Here is a 20000-nt window from a genome sequence, read left to right on the forward strand (position 1 = left end):
ACACACACACACACACACATACACACACACACAAACACACACAAACATACACAGGTAGACACATTAAAATTTGTATATACATAAACTCTCTCACACACACAAACACACATGTGCTCCCTTGGAGGTAAAAGAATACAGACATAAAAACACACAACTAAATACACTGTCAACCACCAGTGAAGCCAGAACAGATTTCCTCACTCTACAGAAACACAAATACACAAAAGAAACACACTAAAACACACACACAGAACTGCAGAAACACAAAATCATAGACATAACCACACAGCAACTGACCTTCTTTCCCTGTCCCACTGTCCACTTCCAAAGGCTCCAGTTTCAAATCCAGACTGTCCAAAGACTTGGACTCCGCAGACACCGCTGGTGCGATGTCACCTTCTGTCACAGCCTCTGTGCCGGTCAAATCGGCGCTGGACACAGACTGGCTGTCGGTGCCCGAGGGGTCATTGGGATGGGCCGAGGGCAGCTCCAGGCTGTGCACAGACCCACTGTCCTCCTTGCTTTCTTTCACTGATGAGAAAGAGATATGTAGTGTGTTCAGACGGTCCTCAAACGGACAGACAAGGTCACCAACGAGAAAGTGTTCAGAAAAACGACTGTCAGGAAGAAAAGGCTGGATTAGAATCCACAAGGTACAAGATCAAGGGGCAAGCCGTGTAGAACCTGGAGAACAATCACAGAAATTGATGTACAGAAAAGTGGGAAGACATGGAATAACATCAAGAGGCTACCCAAGGATAAAGAAAGGTGGAGAGTGTTCGTTCGTGGCCTAAACCCTGATGCCGGGTACTTTACTTCTTTACTTTACTTTTCCGATCCAGCCGCCATTTGGGTCCTAGCCCTTCAGTCTGACGATATGGCAAAGAATTTACAGGTATTAATCAGCTGTGCTTGTATGCCGGGTAAGAAAGGCAATGATGATGGTCCACCTCACTTTGGTTTTTGTTCTTTTTTGAAACAGTTAAATATTGTACGAAACATGCACAGTTCAATTAGAAAGTGAGCCTCACTCTATGCAGTTCCGAGGGTCTATTTGTTTCTATGCTGGACCTTCTTTCGAAAGATTGAAGATAAGGTACAAAGAAAAGATGTCACCCCCACATCAGAGAGGTTGTGGTGTATAAGCGTCTACCCCAACAGTGGGAAGCTGCTCTTGTGAATGTGACAGTGGTTTATATTTATCTCCTTACCATTAACTGATTGCAAAAGCAGTTGCCTAGCAGGAAAGTTGAAACAGGAATCCAAAGAGGCCCTTTTGGGGGTTTTTTTTGTCCTTCCTGGAATATTTCCTTCATTGTCTTTTTATATCACGGGACAAAACGCCTCATCATCCAATTGACCTGGTATTGTTTGATTATGTCACTTAATTTAAACAATGAAAAAGAAAATTAAAACAAAAACAGACATGAGGTTTCATCCCAGGAAAATTAACTACAAAAAAATATAATGGAGAAAAAAAGTACCATTTGTATTAATCCTTGTGGGGAAAATTGTGTCACATTGGCATATAAAGATAAAAAATTTCTCAAATTACCACATGGCTCATAATTGTGATTCGTAAGACAACACCACGAAGCACATCCCAAGCCAGTTAAACCAACCAACTATTGCTTGTCTCCACAATAGAGCCCCCGCTTTCGAGCTATGGTTGTCATCATGTCTTGCTGAAGAACACATTCCAGTGACCACCCATTTATAAACTGTGTCATCGACACTGCTTGGCACTGTTTGTGAGCTTGGGTTCACTGACCACTTTATGAATGGAGCCCCCTTTCCTCAAATTGTCAACAACCATTGCGGGTAACTTTATACCTTGCAAACAAAAATTTGCATGGACTTATCAATTCAACATAGAGTAACTAATGTGGATAGGTAGGCCTGTATGCAGAGCTCCACCTGTTCAGGGAATTTAGCAGCTTTGTTCCCTGTGATTAAGCCTGGGAGACTGTTGTGGTTATAGTCTCTTTTATTTTAGTAAAATATTTGCAGCACTTGCAACACAATTAGGTCACATAAGTGCCAAAGATTAGAGATTTTGCAAGGAAGAAACAAACATAAAAAAGAAGCGATAAGGATGATACAAGTTTGATAGGACATACGGCGAAAACCACACCAGAGCATCCATCAACCACCCATTACAGTCTCCCCAGGAAGGTCAAATCTCCAAATAGTACTCACAGCAAGAGTGACTCATATTGTGCATTGTATTACAATAACTTTCAAGAATTCAGCTTGGACCTTCTTAATTAAATAATAAATCAAAGTTACAATGAAGAGCAAACATTTCAGTCCATTGTTAGTTTTCTGAAGCCAAGTCGTAGTACACAGCAAGTCAGCAAAATAATGGCCACTTCTAGCCATGGACAGGCTTCAGTTTAAAGTGACAGAATGTATTTGTAGTCATGTGATTCCCCTAAAGGCTCACACAACTTTGAAATTACAGACTCAGCTAGCATGTTCATTTCACATCAATGGGACATACTTCATTGCAACCTGTCAGGAGCATTCAAATATAATTTACAATTAATTTGGACAAGAGTAACACTGAAAAGATGTACAAGGAGAGCCCTGTACCATCTGTTTTGGGAAAGAGAGGTACATGGACATAAGACGGACTATTTAGTGTGGGGGGAAAGTATGACAGACAGACATTAACAACCGAGGGAAAGAAAAGAAAAAGGACTATAATGATACCCTCCAACAACACACAACCCCGTATCAGTGCTCCCATACGATTACTTACCCTATTGAGAGACTGTAGAGATATTAACACATTAAAATCATGCCCATTACAAGATAAGAGATAAAATAAGCCCTGACCTTTGTTCACTCCGGAAGCACGACTGTACACATGTCCAGCCTGTGTCAGGCCAAACGGACTGTAGGTGGTGGTTGGCGGGGGGCGCTGAAGGATGTCATCAAGATCGTAGCCGCGGGAGAAAGCGTGTTCGTCTTCGTCATCGTCCTGACCAAAGTCCATGGGAGGGGGTCCCATGTCGTCATCAAAGTCTGAGGAGAGACGCTTTCCATGCGCACCCAGGCTGGGACGGCTGCCACTCCCATTTCTGGAGACAAACACGGGAATCAAAACTTACAAATGCAGGGGAGGCGCATGGGGTGGGGGATGTTTGTCTATCATGTATTTCTTTCCCTGTGAGTTAATTCCATGAGACAAAATAGCAAACCTAAAAACAAACGTTTTGATACTTCGTTAGTTTTGAGTAAAGAGAAACACATCCACATAATAACAGTCATGTAAGGTAGAGAAAGAGTAAGAAGGACAGACAGAAATAAAATAGGGAGAGAAAAGTAGAACTTACCAGAAGCCCCCTATCGACAAAAATAATAATGAAAAGAGCAACAGCCGTAACGAATTTATCAAGGTATATTTCTTTCCACTGCAAATAAAAGACACAACAAATAAATCAGTAGCGTCATTCGTAAAGTAGTGAAAAAGGTGAAATGGTATAGCTTTAATGCCCTTATCAATGCTAACAGATAGTTTAAGAGGCGGGACCTCCGACTCTAACGTCAATCTCCAAAAGGACAGAGCCAAACAAGAATTTCGTGTAAAGTGTGTAAAGTGCCTTTCCCAAGGACATAACGTAGGACCGAGCTGAGGCTCAAACCCCCAAACCCGCAATCTCATGGTTACGGGTCCGGTAGCCTAATCACTAGGTTACTGACACCACGTAAAGGAGTCAACTACAAAGGAGATCATGAGATAGGAAAAAACTCAAGACTTAATCTCCGTACTTCTACTATTCAAAGAAAACGCAAAACTTTTCACATGCATTTCTTCCACTTCAAGAATAAGAATAATCTAATCATGACTTAGAGCATTATATTACCACATGTTTGTTTAAGTGAAGAGAAGCACATTGACACAATACCAGTCATTTAGTGCTGGGAAAGAGTAAGACAGACAGACAAAAGAAAGGTAACAAAGAATTAGAACCTAGTAGAAGCACCCTCCCAAACACCTTTGCATTGCATTCTGTGATCAAACATTTTCTGAATTCCTTCATTTGGTTTGTTGTTCGTTTTTTTAGGGGGGGGGTATTGTTCTGTTTTGTCCTTCTAACTTGACCCGGTTTGGCCCCACACCATCGACCTCTGAACACGCTTACCTTTGCCCTGTAAGACCAGAATTAGCTGTGGCGGCCGTTGGTGTTGTCTGAGTGGGTAGCTGGTAGCTGGACAGCGTTGCCGCGTCCTCCCTGACCTTGAAGAGACCTAAGATCTCGCTGGTCCCCAGGTTCTGCTTCTTGATGGTAACCATGTGGGCAGACCCACCTCCACCAGGCCCCTCACCTTCTCCCACATCGGTGGACCCAGCATCGCCCACACCAGCAGTGCTAAAGTCACACCTGAACAAACATTGAAAAAGATCATGCTTTGTTTCCCAGTTTCATTAGTTGACTTTACTTTCAGGGAGCCATCTGAACTAAATAAGAATGATCCCAGAATTTGAAAATTGTTCAAGTCTCCAACAAGCCTGCACAAGTACAAAGACTTGGCTTTACTTTGTATTCACCTTCCATATTTCTTTAAAAAAACATCTCATGTTGCCCATTTCAAAACAAACACTATATTTCCATACTAACAGAAGAGAAGGACAGCGACACTGAATATCAATAGAAGCAGATCACACAAAAACACCCACCAACCACTTACATTTATCAAGCTTGACAAAACAACATCAAAACAAAAGAAAACCATCAACAGTCATCTCTTATATCTGTTTGTATGACTTGAAAAAAAAAAAGCATATAATGTTGAGGTAGCACAAAACACAAGACATAAACTAAAATGAGAAAAAGGAGCCACCAAAAGCACCCTCTGATGACCTTTTATTGAATTGAGAACACATTAAAACAATTTATATAAACCCACTGAGAAGACATTGAACAGTAGTGTACTGCAAGATGGCATAACAAGGGCCACCTTTAACAAGGAGCAGATTGAAGCAATAGGAACCCATGAAAGAAGTCAAAGAAGGAGTAATCTAAAAGAGACAGCCCACCAACCACCTGCAGACATCACGAGGCCACACATATTCCTTTCCACAAACCAGTGGTGTTGCATTTATGCCCTTCGCCATCAAAAACAGAAAACTTCAGTTTGATTACTATGTAGGGAGCATTTTCATCAAGTAGCTCAGTCTTTCTGCTGGGCGTTGTCTCCCTCTCAGCTTGGGTTGGTCCCGACAAGCAAGGTCAAAGCTAGGTTCCTAAGTGATCCAAATTGTGTTATCAGGATGTAAAAACACCTACATTTTAAAAAATGTAAAATTTACCAGTCATCATCGTCCGCCTGAGAGGAACCAGGGTTGTTTGACATCTGTGAAAAGTCGCCCCAACTGTTGTTGTCAGTGACACTGCCAAATGTTGCTGCCATCGACATGTCACCCACACTGGGATTGCTGTTGAGGCCCAGACTTGACGGTGCAGAAAACTGACCCCAGTTGTCTGAACTGTCACCAACGCCTGGAGAAGAGAACGAAATTAGGGGTCACAAGATGACTGCTGATGCCAAGTTGCGGCTCCTAAACCAGTCAGCAAACATTTACATGGAATGTTAATGGTATTGACAAAACTAATAAAACACACAGATACTCACAATAACGGCTCAATTAATGCAGTAATAATCTAGAAATATAGCTATCCCAAAAAGAAGTTGGAAATACTAAAAACAGAGCCCCTGTCAACCATCTGCATTACAAGACAAAGTTCTGTTGTAAATATTAACAACAAAAACAAAAACAAACAAACAAAAATAAACAAAACATTAAAAACCTACAAAAACCAAGCACTCTTCTTACCGCCAGAGGGAACATTCTTCTCTACAAAACTCCCTTGATGTTTCTGCATGCCCGGGCCACTAAAGTCAGACCAATCGCCATCCTCCTTCTGCAGATTGGTCACCCAAAGAGAGGTGGAGGTAGTCGCGTCACCACTAGGCAGAGAGCTGGAAGGGGTCGAGTCTCCAAAGATAGAGGCATCCAGACCATGGGATGTTGCAGCAGATGGCGTCTGGGAGAGGCTTGCATCATCACCAAACAGGGATCCTGCAGAGTGACAGATCAGGAACTGCAGGCACAAGTGATGTTGGATGTGGACTTCTTTTATTGCACTATTCTATCAACCCTGTTTGATACAGTGAGTCGTGGCTACATAAATAATTCTTCAAAGAAGGGTATTTCAAGTACAAAAAATACAGAAAAAAGCAGCTGGCTAGCTGATGAAAGAGATTGGGATGTCATGCTCTTGAAGAAAACAATCAAGAAAGTATAAAAGCAGCACTTTGGGCAGAGAGAAACAGAAACAGAGAAAGAATGAGACAGAGGAAGAGAAAGAAAAAGACGGAGCAAAAGAGAGAGAAACAGAGAGAGACTGAGAGAAACAGAAGCATAGCAACAGAGAGAAAAATACGCATAGTGACAGAGAGACAAAATATGATGATGTGAAGACAGACAACCCACCACTCTTACTGCCTCCAGCACTGGAGAGGTCCCCTGAGGTGAGACTGGCCAGAGTGCCACTCCCACTGCCCGTCATGCCAGCACTGAACAGCTTGAGGATGTCCCCCTTGTTACTCCCAACGCGTGTCGCATTTGTCGTGCTCGAGGGCACCGTTGTGGTTGCAGCGGGGTCAGATGACACGCCTGCTGGCACACTAGCCGGGAAGCTCACCTCAGAGCCAACAGCCGAGCCACTAGCGGCCGGGGCTTCTGCAAAATCTGCCCAGTCATCCCCATCAGCATTCTCTGCACTTGCATCCTCGTTCGGCATTGCCGTCTCCCCTAAGGCAGGATCAGAGGGACCTTGACCTTTCTCAAACAAAGAGGGCTGAGGGGAGTCAAGGGTGAGTACGCGGAGAGCTCCGTACTTGTCTTCCTCCCCAATGAGAGAAACTTCTCCCGCAGGTGCTGAAGACACTGGACCACTCCCGGCCAGCTCCGACGCCGACTTGAAATCGGCAAAGTCTTCATCGCTATTCTGATTCTTGTTCATGTTCAGAACTGGCATACTGGAAGGGACTGTCATGGGTTTACTGGAAGACATCGGGGCACTTTTAAAATCATCAAACTCAGGACTGGCCGACAACTGTGCGGATGGCTCATGACCCAAGCTGCCGAATCCAGCCCTGCCACCTGACTGGCCCTGGGGGGGACTAAGCACACCAGGAGAAGACACACCAATGGCAGTTGTTCCTACCGGGGGCCCTGGTATACCCACAGCGACAGACCCAGAAGGTACTGGAAGCTTCATCGCGCCGGACGGCTTGGCATTTCTACCAGCCGCTGCGTTTGCAGGAACAGTAGGAAAGGGGCAGTGTAGGGGACTTCCATCGGTACTTTCTTTCTTGCGGTTAAACTCTTCAACATAGTTCTCAAAGTTGCGTATATCTTCGTTCTCCGACTGTTCCGATGTTGACACCTGGCTGAGGCTGTCACGCCCATCTGTGAAGTCATCATCCTCAAAGCTCGGAGATGTGTGTCCTGTGAGGTGAACACAGAATGTATACCTTAAGTCAGTCTCACATCAGACTTTAGATTGTCATACACACAAGAAATCCTAGAGCCTTCTTTAGCATCAAATATGAAGTAAAATTATCGTAACCTGCATGTGGAGTCTCATTGCCATTTCTTGTCTGACACAAGTTTCTACAGAACTAAAGGTGTTTCTTAGCAAATGTAAAAGAGAAATATCAGTGGTGTTAAGAATCATTATTATTTACTGTAATATACTCCACCAACCGTCATCAACCCACACTGGGATAAATGCACAAATTACCTTTGAGAACAAAAAAATACACACAGGAAGTCCACATGGCAGGGAAATAAAAAATTTCCAAGGAAATGAACGATCTAAATGTAAAATATTTATAGGATGTTTCTTAAAATCTTTCCATTTTTGCAACAGAAATACTTAAGACCATCTGGATACTCAAAACTATCTTTAAAAATTTTAAATTTCAGTCATCAACAAAAACTGAACACTTACTTTTTAAACCATAACTGGAGAACTTTTACCTGAGCTATGTTAAATCAGGATTTTTATTCTTAGGACACTTTTCACTAATATTACTCTATAATTATTTCATCTGAGAAAGCGATCAGGACATTTTAAGTACAAGCCCAGATCATGTTTTTGTAATTTTGTTAAATGGAAACATGACTGACATTTACTATTTAATATCTTCGTCCACAGACAAGCTGTCACAATTGTGCCTGGAGCAAATGTTTGATCCTTGACACAAAGCCTAACCACAAGATGCGGAAGAGAGCGTCCTGTTTCCATAGACTTCAATCCTAAAACATTCCCCTTCATACACATGAAAAATATTTGTCCATTAACCCATAAGTCAGAATTTATCTGACATAGTTCTGGTAGAGGTTTAACGCTGCTCGCAACAGTAGAAGGTCATATGAGAGCCAGAAGATTAGAGGTGCTACAAGAGAGTAACAAACATTTTAAAAAAGAAGGGGATATAAGGACGATAGATGTTTGATAGGAAATAAGAAACAAACCACACCAGGGCACCCGCCAACCACCCACTTATCTGACATGTATGAAGAAACTTCCCACAATCAATCTGTACCCTCCCCTTCTTCAACAGTTTAAACAACATCTCCTTGGTCTCATTGACATAAGTCACGTTGTGCTGAGAAAAAGACAAATAGACAGAAAAGTGAGAGAGGTTGTAAAGAAGTAGAACCTATCAGTGGCGCCCACCACAAACCCACAACAGCATCACAAGTAGTTCAACTGTGCACACCTATCTCTACTTGGTACATTTCAGAGAAGTGAACGAATCGTTAACAATCCATTTGCTGAAGAGTTTTGAGAATAAGGAACAGAAACATTTGCTTACTATTAAGTAAAATGGCACTGCGTTTTTAAGTCCAAAACTAGAAATAATCATCATAATCTATATATGTGAAGCGTGCTGACAAAATGAGTTACTTCTCGGTTTCAAGCCTTATGGAAATAGATACATCACCCTTATAAATAGGTGAAGTTTTTACAATTATTGCGAGTATGAAGAAAGGCGTGTTATACATATAAAGAATATAATATGGCATCCATAGAAAATCTACTAATCTGACCCCAATGTCGATTTTTGGCCTATATCTCCATTTGTGGATTGCGAGAAGTTACTTGTTTTGTCAGCACACCTCACATATAGAGAAATCAACAAAAAAGACCTTTAAAAGACTCTACAGCAAACCGACTGTCCGTATTAAAGACAACATGTTGTAGAAAATACTTAACTAGAATTTTAAAAAAGAGTGATAATAACAATTACAACAATAATTATAATTATTTAGTAACAACGATATCAACAACAATAACAATAATAACAATGACAATAATAGCAGCCACAAGAAGAAGAAGCAGAAGAAGAGTAGAAGGAGGTTGAGAAAAAGAAGAAGAAAAGAGATTAACAATTAAACAATTAGTACACAACTAGCAGGAAAGTAAATAAAAGTGAAAACACTAGTAATGGGGTAGACTAGCGACAACAATAGTGCACACAGTAGAATTTTAAAATGTTGCAATAAACAAGGAGCAACAGGGCCCGTGAATCAACACATAGAACTAATTATAAGCAGTGACATTTTGAGGCAAAGAACTAGCTACGGTACTGACTCTACACAGGCTACACTAACTCGGTGAAATGCCCTATCGTTAAATAATAGTGAGGCTCTTTTTTTCTTGAAAAACAACAAAGTAGGAGAGAGCATACACATTGGAGGGCAGTCAGCTTCTTGGAGATTCACTCATGGCCATTTCTGAATAGGTCGATAAGAAAATCTGCTTCCTACATCTCCAGCATTCCAGTCAACACAAACCTTCACAACCGAAACAATTCTTCACTTAATTAAATACTCTATAAGACCGTCATAAACATTCAAGACTTGGGGTCTTTCCATTAAACTGCCCTGTAGTTGTAATGACAGTCTTAAGAAAGCTTTTCAAATTTAGCTATTGCTTCAAAGCAGATGCATCAGTACTGTTTCTGAGGTAGAAATTATTCCTTATTCTTCACCCTCTTCCCTTAACTCCTCCTGAAAGAAAATGTTAACAATTCAAAATAAGCATTATTAGACGGACCGTAAGTACTTCCACAGAGTGCCAACTACTCAAGATAGGCAAGTGAAGGGAAAAGACAGAGTCTCCTTGTGTTACAAACACAGACAGCAGCCAGTAAACAGTGGAACTGGAAAGGGGCAATGGGGTCAATGATGTTGGTTAAACAAAAGAGATCGCTACAGTTTTTAATTTCTTTCTTTTTACTGTTAGTGTTTTTTATGCCCTCATCAACATAATTTAGAACATTTAAGGGGTGGGCTGGAAAGAATACAACATCCCAACAGAAAGGCAGAGATATATAATAAAAATTTTCTCCCTTCTCTGGAATCCAACACTTGTCTTCTGCACGTGACAGCGAAGCACCTAACCGGTACATCACAAACGCCAGTGTTGATACAGTAAAGTTTCTCCTAGTCAAACAGTAAGGTGTTGGACACACAACAAAAATGTTAACATCCTAGGCAAAAAAAAAGAATGTTGGATCCTTAGGGAAGAAATGTTACCCTTTTTTACTGACAAATGTTAAAAAACCGTTGAAAGACAATGGCTTATGTGAAGTGTAGCAGAGTGCACTCAAGAACAGACTAAGACGTATGAGTATTTCTCAGAACTAAGATGGCAGATCGGAATGGACTGGCAGGCCAAGCAGCTACAGTACTAGGAAGGCCTAGTAAGCAAATTTATGCAAGATTTATGTTTCCCATGTGCACGCGCCCTCAATTTTCAGTGATCTGACCTGGCTTAAATTAGATGGCTAAGTGCAAATAGGCTTGCTGGCATTTTATTATCATTCCCTCATTCGTCCCCCCCCCCCCCCCCCCTTATTTTTGTAGTACCCAAACCCCCAAATTTCAGAAGCCATACCCCATAGGAAACACCTTCAGTGAGTGAGCCTTAAGCCACACTTACAAACAAACAACAAGTTTTAGGTAAGCAAGGAGTAATACAATGATGACTAATAATGGTGCACAAATGGATTATGAGGTGCTATGTGGCATTAACCGAAAGAAAGAGAGATGAATGACAAGAGCCACAAATAAAAACCATGAAAATAATATAATGCAACACTTAATGCACAATATAAGCGTGTCATAAAACAGAATGAGGAAGCAAACCAAAAGCAAAACTACAGCATGCATGCAACATAAGCTCAAGAGAGAAAGCACGAACTAGTATAATCATCAAGAAGCAAAGCATGCTGGGTATGTTGCAGAACAAAAGCAAATGTTTGATTACAACAGTCTACATTAAAGGTGAGCAAAACATTTGGTTACAACTAAACAGTAGATACAACAACATGCATGAGACTACAAGTGCCGCTCAGCACCTGAGGTCACATCAGCAGCCAGCGAGAGAGTAGCAAGAGAGCAGGGCTGCCAAGTACACACGAACGTAAATCTGTTGGAGGTGGTCAGGAGAGGTCTAATTGGGGTCGACGTACTGTGTCTCTTGGGTAAACCAAGATGAATTCCCCCCAAATAAAAAGTTCGTGATTTTTGTTGACTAAAACAGCACCACAGATAGATACTTCATATAATCATAGTGTCCTTTTAGGAATATCAATTTTCCTTTAAAACATATTATCATATACATAGAGAAAATACAATTTTGCATGACAAGGTTGACTTATGAGGCACAAGAGTTCTGAATAAGGGACACTTGGCAGCCCACAGAGAGAGAGAGAGAAAGAGAGAGAGACAGAGAGAGAAAGACTTGCCTGTGGAGGAATCACTGCTACAGAAGAAGGAGCGGACATTATTGTTGTACTTGTCCTCGCTGGGGAGGGGCAGGGGCATCATGGGGGGCATGGAGGGAGGCTCGGGGGCTACTGGGGGTGGAGCGGGGTGGTGGTGGGGGTGGTTAGGGACGTGGCCGTTGCCCATCATCACCACACCATTGCCCACATGGGAGTGAGAGGGCAGGTGGGCAGGTTGGTGAACGGGTGGGTGGCCTGGTTGGTGAATGGGTGGGTGGGCGGGCTGGTGGCTGTGGGGTGCGTGGGCCGGGCCGGGATAGGAGAGACCAAAACCACCACCACGAACCGCGATGTTTCCACCACCGATAAATTCCCCAAAGCCGTCATCTGTGCGAGGAGGAGGAGGAGGCATCGCCACACCTTGAGAAGCAACACGCGGCGACACCAGGATGGGAGGAAAATCAGGTTAGGACATGGAGGAAATGACAAACAGAGGAAAAAAAGCAACAAAAAAAAAGGAATTTAACTCTTTCCCGACTATTGTACAATACAGCAAAAAGGCCCAACTTACATTTAGGCAAACATCTTTATGAAAAAGGAGAACTCAGAACTTAATGTAAAGATCTTAGCTGTAGATCTTCTTCTTCTTCTCCAATGTCCCTCCAAATCACGAGCTTGGATAGGCACCCAACTTAGCTGTAGATCAGACCTCCTATATCTAACATCACCGCAGGAGTGTCATAAACTCAGCTCACATTGTTGCCCAAGACAGATACATAAGAGAGGGGTGCAAGTCTTGGCTTTGTGAAACATCTTAGAAAGTTTCAAGACTATGCAAAGACTAGCATTGGACAAAGTTGGTGAAATCAACAAAAACTAGGGTCAGCGGCAGTTCATGGAGTAGAGAGAACATTTCAAACGTTTACTTTCGGGCGGCGAAGTACCCAGTGTTTGGTCTGCAACAGAAACTACCTTGGTCTGGAGACAGTTAAACCACTGAGGCATTTTATTATTCCTAACACATTTATTTCAGTTTCAGTAACAAAGCATCCCCCAGGGAGTATTATATTCCCTGAGAAGTTTCCACTCATTCACCAGCAGGAAGGGCTAGGCCATCAGGACCTTACATGCTCCATCGTTCAGCTAGAGTGGAAACTTCTGCTTACATCTTTGTTACTTTTTTTGTTTAAAAAGAATACATGGAAAATCAGTTCTATTCTTAACTTGGCAAGTTCATTCCTCACACCTATTGGTCAGCTTATGATGTTATCAATCCAGTAGCTCCTAGGCTTTTGCCTTTTTAGCCAAAGGGTTCCAAAGCATATTTATCCTCTCTAACATGGACAGATTTGGGATGGGGAAAAAAAGGAAAAAAGAGTTGAAAAGGATAGGCTGCAGGTCAGAGGCTCAGAGGTCATAAAACAAAATGCAAAAAAAATGGGAACAGTGAAAAAAGTGAAAAAATGTTCTGATTCATTTGATCGCTTTCAAGAGTGTGAAAGTTAGTAAAAGTGCTCTGAAAAAAAAACAAGATTCAGAACAAGTATATTCACAATCAAATATTCTAGAGAAAAGGAGTGCTTTCCCCAATCCCCTACAAATGATAAAAACACGAAAGCTTTTCCCCGGAGTGCAAGCAAAGGTGGAGGCTTAAACTAATGCAAAAGAACCAACAGAAGTAAAATTGTGCTTTTACTCTGTTCTACACAATGATGAGATGACAAAATTTTAAAAACCAAAACAAAATATTGAAAAAAGCTTTAGAAAAAGTCATTATTGCAAATAAGATAAAAAGATTATAGGAGAGAGACGTTCCTGTATAAGAACAGAAACTGAATGAACACATCAAAAAGACTAAACCAGTTCTATAGAACAATTTACTCAAGTCTATATGATTTTAACTATAAAAACAAAAGTACACCAGAAAAGATGCCTAAACCAATCAGAGAGCAAGGGTGCAATTCAAAGTTCATAGATGAGATTGTCATTTATTTCTACTTTTCATAGATCAACTGCGACAAATTTTCATTACTTAAATTAATGTAAACTATCCAAACTTCATGTTAACTATAGATAGAGACAGTTTAGCTAGTTAGGAAAGATCAATTCAACAGTAAAACATGTGTACCAATGGTCCTCATACTCACATAAACAACACAAAATCACTAACTGTTAGAAGATAATAACATGACTGCATCTTCATTCCCTGTGTATACAATTTACGTAGTTGTTACTTTCCAGGCGTAACACCATTCACCCCATAGCTAGTACCTCACACATACACACACCTTATAATACATTGCTTCACAGGTGTCCAAGCTTACAGACGACATCATTCACACCCTAAAAATATTTTCTTTTATAACGAATTTCAAAATGGACAGCCCTTCACAAATGATAGCACTCGGGGGGCATAATGCTGCCTAAAAATTATAGTTTCCCCATATCTATTCAGGAGGGAAAAAATATTAAAGGTTCCATGAGAAATCCCCAAAGTGAATTTGCGACGGATGAAACTGTCTAGAGTGCAGATGCTTAGGAGAGGTTCCACAGCATCAAACCCATCTTTAAGACATATTGTATTGTGTGTTCACTGATGGCAATGAGAGCAACTAATAACAAATGAAAGAAAGAGCAACACAGAAAGTATGAGGAAGCTACATACGCAGTTTTAGAAACCTCCCAGCTCCGCAATGTGAAGACATAAGAAGTATTTGGACCCAATACATACACTAAATTTTTCTTCTTTCACTCATTCCGCTTCATGTTCATGCTACTTTGGAGATGAATTAGTCACACCGACAAAAGCGTACCACTCCCATAGTCAGAGAAACTTGAACAAACTAACAACATGCACATATAACAGATTCATATTTCAGTTATCATCTTGGGTAATACTCTAAAGAAGAAAAAAAAACCAAGCACTTTTACTTAAAGACAGATGTAAAAAGAGTAAATGACTTTTTTACCCTTATCATTTTTAAAGTAACAGCAGCATGATCAGTACAGCGAAACTTTCGTTTACAAAGGGAGAATTTCGATCTTCCCACGCCAAAGTGTTCACAACGACAGTCTCACCTTTGGTCGTTGTGGCAGGAGTGTGCCTCACGGCTGGCGTGGCCACCTGGAAGTCCGCGAAGTCATCCTCCCCAGCGTTTGCAGCAGCACCCGAACTACATGGAGGGGCAGCAGTGGTTGGCAGAGGCTTCATCCCAGAGTGCGTGCTGCTGTTCTGACTGGCTACAACGGGAACAACCGGAGACTGCTGTTGTAGAAGCTGTTGTTGTAGCGGTGGTTGATGTTGCGGGTGTGACTGAAGTGGAGGCTGTTGTGCAACCGTCAGCGGCGACGGCTCAGCATGAGGCTGTGGGTGTGGCTGCTGTTGTTGGGAACTTGTAGGTAAAGTCGCTGGGGCACTCGAGTCTGAAAAGGAAAACTCCACAACTACAAATCCAACCCTGGGAGTAATGAGTCTGAATGAAATCTGTGTGGCACGATCAAAAGTATGACACAGATCTGCACTAAACCCAGAATATTCCATCAGCATCTAAAAAAGATATGTCTGTGAATAAATAAGCTTTTTCACTATTTTCATAGAGCAAAAACTGCACCCTTCACTGCAATAGGAAGCAACTTGTAAAGATCTTCTTTAACTCTGCAACATAGCATTGGGTGGATGGATACAAGCTAAAGGGATGCTGGACTGACAGCTTTCTTGCTTGCAGTAGATATACCAGCTTTTGGTTTCACAAGATGACCACGTGGCCACAAAGAAGAAAAAAAAACTGAAGAAGGAAAAGTACATTGACACTAAACCCTGTTGTAAATATTACTTGTAGTAATAAAAGGTTTTTTAAAATAATTTTAATAAGAATAGATATACACAACACAAATAGGTCATATAAGTGCCATGCTTAGGAGTGTTACTAGAGAGTCACATGCAAAAAAAGGAGAGATAGGGACGATAGACATTTGATAGGAAAGAAGAAGTAAAAAGTGATTATGTTGTAACAATCAAGCAAACAAAACTGATGGTGTATAACACCAGAGATCTGTCTCACCTTGTCCATGAGCAAATGCTGGGACGGGGGGCACAGGGCAGCGAGCTAGAATGTCCTGACTCATTGTGTTGTAGTTGTTCTGAGAACAAAATAATTATACACTGTACAAGGTAAGTGAGAGCATACGGGTATCTATAAAGCATACTGGGGAGAAAAAGGTGGAACCAGAATGATAAAAAATAAGCTGAATGCTTCTGAAATCTATGATCACAGGAAGATTGCGGGTCGCACAGGAGATGATTTTAAAACCAGACTCTAGATAAATAATATCAATTGGATCAATAACAACAAAAACAGCTTGAACATAAAACAAATTCCCCATCCTTCAAAAAAAAAAAAAAAAAAACTAAAACATACAAGAAATCAACTCCAAAAACATCATCCTGAGTTCTGCCTTCTCCTTCACCCTCCTCCTCCCACCCATCCTCTTTCCGTACCTGCGTGAGTGCGATGAGAGCCAGCACCAGCCACAGCTCTTGTTTCACCAACTGGCCAGGACTAGATGTGTTGCACAGCGACCAAATCTGTGCCAGTTTCTCTCTCTGCAACCCACTCAGCAGAAGTATCGGGTACAAGCGTTCTGTTGAGATCTTTCCTTCGCTGTAAGGAAGCAGATGACACATAGGTCAATATTTCTAAAAGCAAATGCTCACACACAGGAGAAGTGTTCAAAGCACTTTGTTTTCAGGGAAAATTTTCTGCGGGGAGAGAGAGACACACAGACAGACACAGAGAGACAGAGAGAGAAAGAGAGACTGAGAGACAGAGAAAGAGACAGAGACAAACAGACAGAGACGAGCACCTGATTCCATTATGTCGTGACACATATAATACTTCTGAGCAAACAATTTCTGCCTTATACCTTTATATATATATAGGGTAATAATGCATAAAATGTCATTCATCTTTAACAGCATTCATAATACACACTTTACACACTCTCTCCTCCATTGGCAGTCTTATTCTTCTTCAAATACCAAACTCTAAAACTGACCAATTTCATATTAGTTATGCAATCTAAGTCTGTTTTTAAAAAAACAAAAAAACAATGTGTTTATATTTCTATAAAGTTTGAAACCAAAACAAGTCCCCAAACATGTTCTCCAGTCGCGAAGAACAATGTCAAGAAATTGTAATTTAAATTCTGCAGCAAACTAATTTTCATTTCCAATTAGACCTTAAGGGGGTGGGGGCTACACCCCCAAAATCAAAATTCGGCTCAAAATCATGGAATTTGAGTTGTAGGCATTTTTAGCTTCCTCAGCCTCTCCTACAACTATTTCATGTAATCAGAACCCCCAAAAACCGTATTTTTTCCCATACCGGGCATGTTTGTAACCGCCATTTCCTCATAAAGTCAGTATTTTATTTTTCTTTATCGGACGTTTTCTCAAAATGTGACTTTTCTCTATACTTTTTTGAATAACTCCACCATTTTTCATCCAATCTTCATAAAATTTTCACAGAATGAAGAGAAGAGGTAATACAAAAAATTTGTCTGTTGAATTTTTGATATCTGGAATAGATTTTTGTTGGTGGTGTCTGGAGTGTGGATTTTCACGGATTTTTCGCAAACTTGAATGCTACCTCAGTAAAAAATTCATTAAAAATTTTCTAATTCGATTAGGAAAAAAACAACAAACAAATTTTTAGATCTAATGTTTGTGAACACGCATGCAAAAAAACAATCAATTTCCATGAGCGACAAGTGTGGTATTCATTACGTAAGACATGTCAATAAAATCCAATATGGTGGCGTATCCATGGAAACGAAACTTTTTTCTCAAATTTGATTGCGGATTTTAAGACTCCTTACTATGCTTCTTATATGTGTGAAATTTGGTAAAATTCGGTCCAGTAATAAGTGAGATAGCCTCCAGGTGTAGCCCCTCCCTTAATAACAACAAGACCAAAAACTGACTGACACAATAGTTATATTTCATAAATAGATGACAAATTTAAAGTTCCCTCTCTCGGATTGCTATTCTTATATTTCCAAAAGTCTTTTGGAAATCAACAATCATTCATTTGACCGATAGAGAGAGAAAGAGAACACAGACAGACAGACAGACAGACAGCAAAAGACAGAGAAGCAGACTAAGAAGGAAAGGTTACTAGACAACGCGTATGGATGACTTACACAAGCGAAGCCTCCCACACGTGCTTATATACTGGAGGCATCTGATCCTCGCTGTATGAACACCACTCGGGTAACGCCTTGGCCGGGCGGCTGCTCTGCTCTGGCGTCAGGTCAGGTGGGTGACTAGTGGGCGACGGCACGCCCATCATTACAGGTAAGGAGGGGGGACTGGAGGCAACATCAGCATATGCTGGAGGGGGGCCAGTGGGAGGCCCCGGCACAACACCGCCTGAAGAAAATAATGAGAGGGGCTAGCCACATATCCACACTTGAAAGCAGAATAATTTAAGTGCCAGAGTTGTCCGAAAGTAGAAAAATAAACAAAAATGTGATAAATTAAATATTACAGTGAGTTCTATAAACTTTAATGCTGCATCTGTCATTTAAAATTTAAATAACAAGAAGCATTCAAAAGAATGATCCTTTTACAAATCGTAAGCAGCCTGAATTTTCAATAGCAATTTTCTAAAAATAACAGTAACTGAACTTAACACAATTTTGTTTTCATGGATCCATACATAGTGTAATGATTTGCCTCTTCATATTGCATATAAAGGATGCGAGTTTGATCTCAGCATGGGGAAGGTATTTTCTTAAAAATCTCCTCAAAGAAGAGAAACATCCCACCCAGCTCCTTAAAACCTCAACAGACAGAGTCAAAGCAATTGGCCACCTAAAAGACCCAAATTTCAGCAATGAGGCTGTAAAAATTTCCAAATATTTACAATTATTAATTCACACAATGCGTCATAACACAGACTAAAAGCTGAGGTGCACAGTGCAGTGTACATTAGGGAGAGGAAATAACCTCACACACACACACACACACACACACACACACACACACACACACACACACACAAACCCACGCGCACAATTTTGACTGTAGGACATTAAAAAAACACCTTGAAAAGCAGGTGTCATGCCTGGCGGCATCATCCCCGCCGCGAGCTGCTGTTGTGTATACACAGTGTGAGGTGGGAGGGGCTGGGCAGCAGGAGGGGGCATGGCTGAGGGAGAAAAGGATGATAATGCTGCGCCGTCATTTACAGTCAGTCTAAACAATATCAGCACTGCAGTAAACTGAAAAAAAAAGCTCTTTTTTTTTTTCACAGCAGTATTAAGATAAAGAGGCTTTTTGTCAGCGTAACCATTTTAAAAAAGGCCTTCTTCCAAAATTTGAATTCTAATTTATTCAAAAAACTACTCACAGTTTCACTTTGAATTTCCCACACAAGTAGGGTACCTGATCAGGATTTCGATTTAGCAAATTAAAAAATTTGGTGGCTAAAATGAAAACAGGCGTTTTTTCAGCTTACAGCTGAGAAATAACAGCTACCTTTCATCATATACAGAATGGGATTTGTTCTTGTTTTAGTAAGAATTTTACAGCACTTGCAACACGATTAGGTCATATAAGTGCTGAAAATTAGAGGCGTTATTACAGAGTAACAAACACGAAAAAGAAAGAGGAGAGATAAGGATGATAGATGTTTAATAAGAAAAAAGGAGCAAACTACACGAGAGCACCCGTCGACCACCCACAAAATTGGAAAACAGTAAGGCTAAAAAGTAGATGAAGTTGACCTGACCAGAAAACCAAGACATCACATGGGAGGAATAAGAAGAAGTGGTTGGAACAGAGCACACTCAAATGCCAATCAACTATCCGCACAGATAGAGAGAGACCATTTGACTTCAGCTCACAAGAGGAAATCCACAATGCAAATTCTTTATCAGACAAAAAAAAAATCTTTTGTCAACATCAAAGCAGATAAAAATAAGCAGGAAGAAAGGGAGGGAGGAGAGGGAAGTACGCAAGCAGGCAAAAAGGATGGAAGAAAAAAGAAGGGAGATGAAAGAACAAAGTAAACATGAAATGAGGGAGGAAGAGAAAATGACAGGGAATTTTTTTAAAAGAAGGAAAGAAAGAAGAAAGGATGGAAGAAAGGAAGGAAGGAAGAAAGAAAATGAGGAAG

At 40.9% G+C, this 20000-nt stretch overlaps 1 protein-coding gene across 3 annotated transcripts in view; it reads right to left on the reverse strand.

The window, feature by feature from the left end:
* Positions 1-20000, reverse strand: part of LOC101855123 (synergin gamma) — a 36138-nt gene that overhangs the window by 5817 nt on the left and 10321 nt on the right. The window contains exons 8-19 of one of the 3 annotated variants that reach the window (XM_013085782.1): positions 18927-19031; positions 18022-18250; positions 16319-16481; positions 15882-15960; positions 14899-15243; positions 11842-12240; positions 6506-7525; positions 5846-6091; positions 5321-5510; positions 4152-4391; positions 2842-3086; positions 298-531 (exon numbers count right to left, since the gene is read on the reverse strand). In XM_013085782.1, the coding sequence (XP_012941236.1) occupies positions 298-531; positions 2842-3086; positions 4152-4391; positions 5321-5510; positions 5846-6091; positions 6506-7525; positions 11842-12240; positions 14899-15243; positions 15882-15960; positions 16319-16481; positions 18022-18250; positions 18927-19031 (3495 nt within the window). The remainder of the gene's footprint in view (positions 1-297; positions 532-2841; positions 3087-4151; positions 4392-5320; positions 5511-5845; positions 6092-6505; positions 7526-11841; positions 12241-14898; positions 15244-15881; positions 15961-16318; positions 16482-18021; positions 18251-18926; positions 19032-20000) is intronic. The other 2 variants (XM_013085783.1, XM_005104142.2) reach the window with 2 other exon arrangements.

The sequence above is a fragment of the Aplysia californica genome, unplaced genomic scaffold (assembly GCF_000002075.1).
Source record: "Aplysia californica isolate F4 #8 unplaced genomic scaffold, AplCal3.0 scaffold00406, whole genome shotgun sequence".
In the NCBI taxonomy this organism is placed as follows: Eukaryota; Metazoa; Mollusca; class Gastropoda; order Aplysiida; family Aplysiidae; genus Aplysia; species Aplysia californica.